This window comes from Vanellus vanellus (assembly GCF_965231255.1).
Source record: "Vanellus vanellus genome assembly, chromosome: 1".
Lineage (NCBI taxonomy): Eukaryota > Metazoa > Chordata > Aves > Charadriiformes > Charadriidae > Vanellus > Vanellus vanellus.
In genome coordinates this window covers 202,595,596-202,606,724 of record NC_138905.1, presented here as the reverse complement: position 1 = coordinate 202,606,724, position 11,129 = coordinate 202,595,596, and the positions used below count along the sequence as shown (strand labels likewise).

Here is an 11,129-nt window from a genome sequence, read left to right as displayed (position 1 = left end):
TTGCTACCTGGAGCTGGGCATGTTGGAGATCCCAAACTCCTACAAGGCACAGTGTCAATTGCTCCAAAGTGACAGAAAGAGTCTGGACTGCAGCAATCCCCTCCTCAGCTGCCATCACATTGCCAGAGTTGTGCTATTTTCACCTGTTAATCCCCACATTTTTCGTCATCAGCCTTCACACCTTGGCTCTGACCGGGCCAAAACCATCCTGGCTCTGCCTCAATCTTGTGCCCTGGCCCGGTGGGTCCCACTCGAGGACCTGAGGAGATCCCGGCTCATCTCCACCCCACGGACGTCACAGAAGGGAGCGCTCGGCTCCTGATGGAGAGGAGGATGGCGCGGGGAGTGCCCCCGCAGCCCGCCAGGACCCCGACATCCCCCAGGGCCTGCAGGCGGAGCCGGGTGGGTGGCTCCGGCCGGGCCCCGGGGCAGGGCAGTGGCTGGTGGCGGACCGAGCCCGCCCGTGCTTGCGGGGCTGTTCCCGGTGGCCGCTGGCAGCGGGGCGGGATGGCGGGGGCGGCCGCGCCGAGTTCGGGACCGTCCCGCTCCCGGCGCGGAGCGCTCGCCTCCGCCGTGAGCGCCTAAAATGTTCCTGGCATGCGAGGCCAGGGGAGATGCAGTGAGGAGCGGGGCACTTTTCCAACAGCTCCTCTGCCGAGAGAGCCAGTGGCACGGCGCGGCTCCGCAAGCCCGCCGCTCTCTTCGCCTTCCTCCAGCAGCCCGACCGCCATGCAGCGAGGCAGGGTAAGGGGCTGCGGGCCGGGCAGCGGGGAGCTCCCCGACCGGGGGGGCTCCGGGGCGCGGCGGCTGTGTGTGTGGGGGGGGGGGGGGGCGCCCGGTCCCAGCCCCGCTGACGGCGGCGTCGTTGCAGGTGCGGGAGGCGCTGCTGTGCGCGGCGCTGCTGTGCGCGGCGCTGCTCCCGCTGCGCCCGGAGGCCGTCAAGGTGCCGAAGCGGCCGGCGCGGACCCGAACCTGCGGCGAGCGGCCCGAGGAGCTGTTGGAGCAGCTGTACGGGCGGCTGGCGGCGGGAATGCTCAGCGCCTTCCACCACACCCTGCAGCCCGAGCCGCCGGGCCGCCAGCAGAACGCCAGCTGCCCCGCCGGGGGGCGGCCGGCCGGCGACAAGAGGTTCCGGCTCCCCGTCAACCTGCGCAGCGCCTCGCCGTGGGCCTACAGGTGACTCCGGGGCACCGGGGGTGAGGGGGAAGAAGGAGGGAGGTGCTTGAGGGGTGGCTCCAGCCGCCTCAAGGGGCGAAACGGTGCCGGGGTGGCGGCGGGCTGACGGGAGCCGGTTGCCCCGTGTGGGACCCTCTGTGCCACCGCGCCGTGGCCTGGAGGCGCCGCTGCTGAGGGACGGCTGCGGCAGCCAGCAGCAGCCGGACGGAAAGGTGTTAAAGTATACGTCTAAATAAGCAGGTATGAGGTAAATATGTTAAAAAAAAACAACCCACACCCCACCCTTGTGTGAGGTGCACGTCTAACGGTCAGAAAGAGGAGTGAAAAATGAACGAGGCGGAGCAAGCTGTGAGACGGGGCGCACGCACACACTCACACACACACTCACACACCCACCCACCCCCACACACACCCCCCCACACACACCCCCACACCCACACACCCACACCCACACACACACACACCCCTGCCCAGGATTACAGACCAGCCCTCACAAAGTCCCTTCGGCAGATTGGCTTCCCCGAGATGTGGCTCCAGACACAGTGCTCGCCGGTTTCTAAAACGCGTGAAAGTACAGCGTGTGTTCTGGTTACATACCTGCACAGCCATATCTTCACGTAACCCGCTACAAACGCTCCCGGGGGCTTGCTGTCCGGTTTGCTGTGGGAGCGCAGGCAGGGAATGAGTACCGTAATTTTCTACATCTGTGTTTTCAACCTACGCTTTGCAACACCACCACCCCCACCACCCCCCGAGGTGGAACAGGGGCTGACAGACTATTTTTAAGGGGGCATAAAAATAACTAAGTAAAGGCTGGTTAATACACAAAAAAAAAGGGTCTGCACTTCTGTAGGGAACTCTGGAAAAGTTTGGAAACCACTGATCTAGAACACTAAAACCAGCGTGTGATCACATGCTCACTATCAAGTCTTCTGGTAGTTTTTTCTGAATAAGACTGACAGAATTGCATTCTCTGTTTTCAGCTTTCAGTAAAGACACTGCAGACAATGGGAAACTAAAACATGCACAAACATAAAAGGAACTGGCTTTCTCGCTACTTCCTGTGCATTACCCTTCCTATATACCGTGATGCAGTTACTGTGTATTGAGCAAACTTAAATATCTCCTTGTTAGTGGTCTCCAATAAACATTCATTTTGTGGCATGGTTTTTGCCTACTCTTAGTTTAAGTAATCCTACTGAGAGAAAAATGGTTTATTTGCTCAATAAGCCTTTCATAAACACAGTATTTTTAGAAATAGTATTTTTAGTAATACATTTTCTGTGAGCAGACTGAGGATTTTGTAAGCTACTTAAGCGTGCAAAAAGCAAGTACAATGAACAGAACACCTACCATTAGGCTCACATATTTTTATGTTGGACTTGCCGAATACTAGTGCTATCAGAAAATTTTTCTCCTGGTCTTCCATGCTCACATCTTGTTGGGCAGGTACTTATTTTCAGTTGGAGCTCTTTATAGTCTTACTTCTTAACAGAGAACCAGCTGCTATTTGGGGCCCGGCTTACAAAAATTTGTTAAGAAATCCACTGTACTTTTCATCAAAATGTTTTCAAACAGATCACTAGCCATTCACGTACAAGTGACTTGATGACATCTCCAAGCTAGAAATTTTAAAAGATAGTGAAAAAAAAGGTATTACACTGTCAAAGGCAGAATCTAAAATTTTCTTTAGGGGGAAATTGTTTCTCTAGGGTGCGGAGGCCTGAGTACACAGTCTAGTTAACCCATCTCGTCTACAGCTTTTTTTCTCAATCCCATTTTTACTGTATTATTAGTGTACAGTGAGACAGCAACAGACATTGCAAGATGTGTAATGAAAGTGTACAATATAAAATTGCTCATTATGAACAGTACAGTGCCAGTGCTATTACAACCTGCTATTTCATAGATCTTGAAGCTGGCTAAAAGCATTATGGAGATCTGGTCTGATCCATGATGTTCACCTGGTTACCCTGGAAGCAACCTCATGAGTTGCTCCCCTTTACTCGTCTTGCCAGGATTCATTGCTGTGTCCTGAACTGCCTTTGAATCACCAGAGTTGTTCTAGTAGTGAATGCCCAGAAAGAAATTCACTGTGGGCAGACCCCATCTTATACACCCTGATAGGACACCCCTCAAAGCATGAATTTGACTATTTGAAACTTGAATCAAGATCCCTGCCCTGTTTCAGCATGTCTCACAGACATCTTGCTGTCCAACTTCTTTTCTGCCCCTAAAGAGTTACAGCACAATTGATTTCTGCTTTGTGCACAAAGGATCTTTTTTTCTTTTTGACCTGCATTTTAATGTCTGAGATACCTCATGCTGTTCTATGTCTTCAGTGGTGTTGCAGCATTTCCCATTGTTACCATCTGCAGATTTCATTAACATACTGTTTATACTCCCTATTCCAGGTCATTAATAATAAAGATATTAAGTCTGGCTCTACTTGCCTTCCCCTGCATATCTCCCTAGGCACCTGTTCCCAGCTGTTTAACACTGCTTCTTGTAATTCTTCTGCTCACAGGACCATGCAGTTCAAGTCAACTGATTTTTTTCATATCAGCATTTGTAAGAAAGACAAGTATTACTTAGAGATCTGTGTATAACGTTCACGCCAGTGCATCGCATATATCCAAGTTTGTCATTCTATTTAGTGTGGAAGAATTAGGTTTGATTGGCTCAAAGTACAGATGATCCCTTGTTTCCTTGTCTTTGTTCTGTGCTTACTATTTATTTTCTATTACTTGGTCTTTAATTTGGTTATACAAAAATCAAGACTTACATCATTTTTGGCTTGCTACAACCCAGAGATACAGGAGTTGCACGTGGATTGCACCACAGATCCATCTGGTCCACGATCCTGCTGCTGGCAGCAATCAACAGTTGGTATTTGAGGCAAAAGTTAGGGAAAAAATATTAGTTCATCTGCCTGATACTGAAATTCCATCCTGATGGCCACAGGAGATCAGTATATAACTCAGGGCACAAAGTTTAATCACAAGAATCTCTCTTTGCAGAGCTATAAAGAGACAGCAGAGTTCCCTGAAGTCAGTTGAGTGGAGTGAAATCTTGAGCATACTGGATTTGCTCAGCACTTCAGGAACTTGGTCTAAGAACTATCCAGATTTTTTAAAAAATAGACCCAGCACCAGAAACTTTGCTGTGAAATCATCATGCCCTGAAATCATCAGGCTGACTGTGTGCCAGTTTGTGACATCTATCCGGGAGCTGCTTGTCCTTCTTAGAAGTATTACATGGACAGTCAATGAAGTCCAGAAAGCTTGCTTGTACAAGGACGTACTGGCACGGGCCATGGTCCTTGAATACTGCTATGATTCATGGCTGCTTCACAAGAATTAGTGATACGGGTTGTCTGACCACCTACAGATCCCTGCCGACAGTGCAGGATGGGTGCTGCTGGTTAAATTTTACAGTAGCTGTAAGCATGGTGAATCTTTACCAATGCAAGTGCAGCTCCAGAGATGCATGCACAAGTTGCTCTTGGACAAGAGCCATTAGAAAAAGGATTAATTTAAAATGCATGCCTAAATGTTTGCAGGGTCTGATCATAAAGCCCAGAGTAATGGTTGAAAAATCTGATCCCACTAAAGTCAACAGCACGTTTACAGGTAGTCTTGATTTGTTATTCCATTGATGGTGCTGCAGAGCACAAGTGCCATTCGTGAATTGGCTGTATGCATCAGCTCTATTTTTATTCTCTGTTGTCTTAAGGTTATAATGGCATTCATAGCTAGTTTGTAGGAATACATTCAGATTCTTCTGCAAACACGCTTCTGAACAAATTTAGCAAAAAATTTTTATGTGTATTCAAGAAGTCATTCCTGTTTCTGAATTTCCAGATATCATGGCTTCTGTGTCTGTCTCAGGGGGGGCTAATCCTGCATTTACTAAGGGTTCATTTACAGAGATTCAACTTTTATTGTCAGCATTGATCTGATCATGAAATCCCATGTCAGCTAGTCCCTCTCTCAAACATTGTCCAGCTTGGTTTTTTGGCTTTACCAGTTTCAGTTTATAAGCATCCTTGGTTTAGTGCTCATCTACATAAAATCTTAGTAAAACTAATACAGGCAAGTTGGTCCTTATTGATAAAAGCCAAGCTTGTCTGCAGTGCTTTTGAAAAAAGTCATACAAGAGGGCTTTCCTTTAAACAAAACTCCAATGATTTTCAAGAACCTTATCCAAGACCTTTTCCAGGATTTAACATTACCATGTGGTACAGTGTGCATATCCCAAAGATGCAGCTGAGGCAAAAAATACAAGGGGATGCAGAACTACTGTCCTTTTTATTTGAGTACGTTTGTACAACTCTTCATAAAATCACTGTTAGCACTAGGCTATTTTACACAAGCTCTGTACTTACTACTTGTATATAAAACAAACTAAGCATAATGTGAACAAAAGAACACCTGCTATACAGAAATAAATGTCTTGCCAAGAGGGGAAAAAAAGTTGTTAGCTCTTAATCCTGTAAGTATTTCAGAGTGCGAAGTAAAGGGATGATGATCTGCTTATTAGACTTCTGATAACATCCAGCTGTTAGCCAAGTGCTAACAGTGATTTTCTGAAGAGTCAGCTGTATCTGCCTGCCCCAGCACAGCATCTGACCCACTGGATTTAGAAGCTTGGAAACTATGAAGTGATAATATTGTTAAAAATACTAAATAGGAAAGTTGCAATACAGGACAAGACAGATTAAGTCTTTGCAAGAGTTTTACTTCTGACAGAAATTTTTCTCATGAGTTTCCAGGCTTAGTACATAAACGGCAGGAAGTTTGTTTTTCACTGGGACCTCTCAAAGCACTCGTAAGGTCATAAGGAAAAGCAGCCTAGAACTAGTCACACTTCATTAGCAGTTCCAGTTCAGTACAAACCTGCTTCTTGTTCCAACAGATCGACACGCGGCATAGCTCACTGCTCCTGTCATTTTTAAATCAGGAGCACTGGCTAGGCAGAGCTAGCCTACATACCGGTAACCTGAGTTCACAGGACAAGGGCAACTCTCATCAAAATACCTGAGCTGCCCAGTTTGCAGCAGTGGCCGCAGCAAATGACACAAGGATGCAGGGGACACTTGGGTGCCAATGGAAAGTTGCACTTCTCTGGTTCTCCACCACTCTTCCCAGCTGCTTCTGTTGTATCCACCCCAGTTAGGTGAATCTTTCACCGTTTATAGAAAAGAGTCAGTGGGAACTCAGAGTGTGTGTTTTATCAAGTTAATTAACATGATCAAACATCTGTTTCCCTGTTCTAGGAGAAGACATAAAACCATGACTTGTAGTGCTTAGAGTAATGGAGATGCATCAAACTACAGCAACTGAGGCTGTGGTCATTACATGCACAGAGTGATTATGTCACCTCTCCTATGAAGACAGGCTGAGAGAGTTGGGGTTGTTCAGCCAGAAGAGAAGGCTCCAGGGAGACCTTATAGCAGCTTTCCAGTATCTGAAAGGGGCCTACAAGAAAGCTGGAGAGGGACATTTTACAAGGCTATGTCGTGATAGGATGAGGGGTAATGGCTTCAAACTGGAACAGGGTAGATTTAGATTAGCTATCGGGAAGAAATTTTTCACTATGAAGGTGGTGAGGCACTGGGAACAAATTGCCCAGAGCAGCTGTGGATGCCCCACCCCTAGAGGTGTTCAAGGCCCAGTTGGATGGGGCTTTGAGCAGCCTTGTCTAGTGGAAGGTGTCCCTGCCCATGGCAGGGGGATTGGAACTAGCCGATCTTTAAGGTCGCTTCCATCCTAAACCATTCTGTGATTCTATGATAAAACAGAGGAAGCAGGTCACACAACTGCATTTATACAGCTAGGTTACTGGTGTTGGCAGTTCAGACTGATATCAGGCTGGATTGCTTAGAACAATGAACATGAGCCTTTAGGTATATGGGTTTTCTTAACAGGTTTGAGCTGAAGATGCAGAACCTTGGATACGGATCCAAAGCTTAGTGACATTTGAGTTCAGCATTTAATTTCAGGAGTCATTACTTAGAGTCTTCAGCCTTCAAGTTCCAATCTGGATGCAAAAGCACATCTGTATTTTGGATCCATCTTTGGGTGTGGATCCTCTCTGATTCCTTCCAATCCTCACATGATTGGAGTAGGGGTATCTACAGCAAACATAGCAATACAAGAGTTTTTTTCTATAGAAAGTAGAAAACCACACCGTCCTTCCCCCAGAAAACCTCATTTATACCTGACTTTTGCCACATGGGAATTTGGAGGGGAAGCTTGTTGTAGACCACAATTCCAGTGACAGTGTTCTCTTGTTATTAGTGAATACTCTAATGTTTGCATCCAGAAGCATGTTCATGCTTTCCAGTAACATCATAAACCAGGTGCTAGAGATAATACAGTAGAGGAAATACCAATGACTTGACATATGGTGTGTTTAACAATCCACCACTGAAATTATTCACACTTGAGTTTGAAATGGGAATGTATCACGGGAGAAAAGCCTGTATTGCACTTTCTTCTCTTCTTCTGGCTACCAGACATTTTATTTCACATGGGTGTGAGATCCTGTAACATGAAGGTATTTCCTGGGGAAAGTAAGCAAGTATAAATGGGACAGACAAGCTTTGCAAAAAATATCTGCGACATCACAGATATCTGGCTATGAGAGAACTGGTGAGATTTTTCTGTGAGGAAAACAAATTCCTTAAAAAGACAAAGAATTCCGATGATGTGGCTGTTGGGGAAAAAACATAAAGTCTCTTTTCTTTGATGATAGAATAATCAAGTTTGTGCTTAGCTAAAGCTGTGATTCCAGATTTGTTTTAACCTTATAAACTGGTGTTGCTTCTCCTGAAAGGGAAGCTCCCTTCTGCCCCCACCTACAGCTGCTTGTTCACACTGGCTTGTTTGTGTAGGGCTCTGTGTATATGTGGCAAGACAGCTGAAGGACCAAAATCCAGCTTTTGATGAGGTTACTTTTGAGTTGGATGAATTCCCCAATCTATCCTGTGACCAGAAGAACATTAGCATCAACCCAGGGGCGGAGGCAAGAGGGAGAGCCAGGCTGCCTGTTTTGGCAAGCGCAGATTGTGTTGACTAGAAGTGACTGTGTAATCACAGCTCAAGGCAGACTTACACTGCCTCTTCCACAGCTGAAACCTCATCTCACCGACCACCTGAAAAGATAAAAGGTTAACGCTTTGATACCCAGAGAAGTGGTACAGACCCTGATGGGGTTCTGGGAAACAGAATTTAGGAATCACTTTAAGTCCATGGTGTTTTTCAAAATTGGTTATTTTGAAAACTTCTGTGGGAAGCGGGGCATTGTATACTCAGTTTGTATCATTCCGTAGATAATTATATTGATGACAGGTATTTAATTTGTTCATTTTTCTTATGTAGTTGCCCCACTTCATCTACTGTGTGGTGGTCCTATCCTGATCCCAAGTAGAGGATGGTTTAAAACCCAGTGCAAGAACTTTTACTGGTTTTGCAGCACTTCACAGTAAACATTACAGGCTTGAACATTCACTCTCATATCAAATTTTTAACTGTTAGGCTTTTAGCTTCAGCTGCTGTAATTTACCATCCAAATGGAGGAAATGATTGATTTAATTTGCAAGAAAAAAATGCTCCTTTGCACTGTTAGGAAGACTTACCAAGTAGAGAGATGGTGAAATACTGCAACAGAACCTCTGCGCAGGCTGGGGATCTCCTCTGGAGGTTTCTATGAACAGGCTGGACAAACATGGGCAAATACATCTGAGCTTGCCTCGTGGAGGCATTTTGACTAGATGACCTCCCAAATGTGTCTTCATGCTCTCTGCGTGCCAGTAAAAGCCTGTAGGATACATCTGCTGTGCACCGTGTGTAGGTGTAACCATCTATGGTGTGAAAGGAGGAGCTGGGGGAAAAGGCAGAAAAGGGTTTTCTGTTAGCTGACAGATGGGCAATTGCTTCTGATAATGTATGTGAGGTCAGCATCGTCCCAGAGCGGGGACGGGCTCTGTGGGAGGAGCACCGAGAGGCAGCTGGCAGTGTTTCTGGGCTGGACACTTCTCCAGCCAAAGAGCCGTCATCCCTCTCCAGCTAGACATGCAGCCAATGCTGAAGCAGGAGTAGTTTTCTAACTGTGTGAGAGGAGAAGGTGATCTGGAGGAGTCTTACACGTACAAATAGGACAGCTGGCATAGGTATTAAACATATTAAAAACCTGTCTTTTTCTTGAGGTGCAAACATGTTTTCTAGAATAATGACACAGAGTTGTAATGATGTATGAGTTACGGCCATCCCCAGCAATTACTTCCAGTATAAACAGGAAAAGTGGGTAAAGAACAAAGCAACAAATACATCACCACCACAATAAGCAGCATGGCTACACACTCCAGTATGTCTAATCCACTGTGTACTTAGTATTTTATTTAAAAAAAAACAGACTTTATCAGCTTTTACTCTCTTTGCTACAAATATAAAAAAACCAATGGCTATAGGTCATCCAGGATCTGTATGACTTGAGACCATAGTATCACATCTTTGTTTCTGCATCCAACAATATCCAGAAAGGAATGTTGGAACTTAGACTGTGTTGGTCCAATCTGTACTTAGGTTACCACCTCTCCAGCTCCTGCTAATCAGGAATTCCCAGGGACAGGGCATTAATAAGCAAAAAGAAAGGATCAAACAACAAACTGTAAGACAACAAAAAAGAGAGGCTATACTATTGAAGCTTTGAGGCAATGCTTTACTTTAAGATGTAGCAGGAGAGGGCAGAAAAAACATTAACTTCGCAGTTTATCTCAGTGTGGACATGCGAATGTTACTCTTCTCTGGTTAGAGGAAGAAACAGTGGAAGTGAATTAGAGAAAGAAATATAGAGTTCTGCTTTCAAGAGGAAGGCATCTCTATAACCCCAAGTATACTAGGGAGCAAAAACTATTGCAGAAATAATAGTGCAATGTAATTCTATTTAAATTATAAAATTTTGAAACATCATGTCATAGCTTCAACAATAACAATGTTAACAAGGATTTGTACCAATTTTTGAAGAATGTAAGGCAAATCAAAAGTTTGGAAATGCCCAAGTGTCCTTTTTAATGCTTTATTTACCCATTCAGTCAAAAATGCAAAACTTAGTCTGCTTAAACCCCTGACTCTCACATTTTAGAAAACCAGTCAGTTCATACTTCAGCGTGCACTGTAGGACCTGATTAGTTCTGCAAGTTCTTCGTGTTTTTTCTTTACACTTTACAAATAAGAAGCCAGGTAGCAGCAGTTACAGCTGTTTTTCCCTGGCAAAGCAATCAAAAACATTATATAAAAGTTTACGGTCAAATCACATTATAATAATGTTTTCCAGGTGAATATACCTGTTTTTAGAGACACTAATGAATCTTTATTATTTGCCTCCTTATAGAATTTCATATGATCCCACAAGATACCCTAAATACATTCCTGAAGCATACTGTCTGTGCAAAGGCTGCCTCATGGGGATCTTTGGCGAGGAGAATTTTCACTTCCGCAGCACCCCCGTGTACATGCCAACAGTCATCCTCCGTCGCACGTCGTCATGTGCTGGGGGCCGTTACGTCTACACAGAAGATTATGTCACTATCCCAGTGGGCTGCACTTGTGTACCTGAGCAAGAAAAAGAGATGGAAAGCGTAAATTCCAGCATAGATAAGCAAGAAATGAAGTTGCTGGTAAGCCAGAACAAGCCATCATCAGAATGAAGAACGTATAAAGAGTCACGTTAACAGTATTAACAGTATTAACATCATCATTTCACCACCTCAGGAAACTGCACCACAGCAGCAAACACATCAACATACCCTCTTTTTCTCCTTGCAGTTATTTCAGTTATAAGATTGAAACTTCTGTCCAATCGCTCAGATCATTAGAGATGACAATTCATATTAAGAACTTCTTTAGTTCATGTAGGTATTTGTTGCAAATTCCAGTGTAGCTTTTTTT

At 45.2% G+C, this 11,129-nt stretch overlaps 1 protein-coding gene across 1 annotated transcript; it reads left to right on the top strand.

Annotated features, from left to right (window-relative positions):
• Nucleotides 1-729: 729 nt before the first annotated feature.
• Nucleotides 730-10,888, top strand: IL17D (interleukin 17D; the record flags this gene model as incomplete). The annotated part of the gene is made up of 3 exons (XM_082498286.1): nt 730-744; nt 872-1,176; nt 10,573-10,888. 3 exons carry the CDS (start codon nt 730-732, stop codon nt 10,886-10,888), a joined length of 636 nt encoding a protein of 211 aa, XP_082354412.1.
• Between the last annotated feature and the right edge of the window lie 241 nt (nt 10,889-11,129).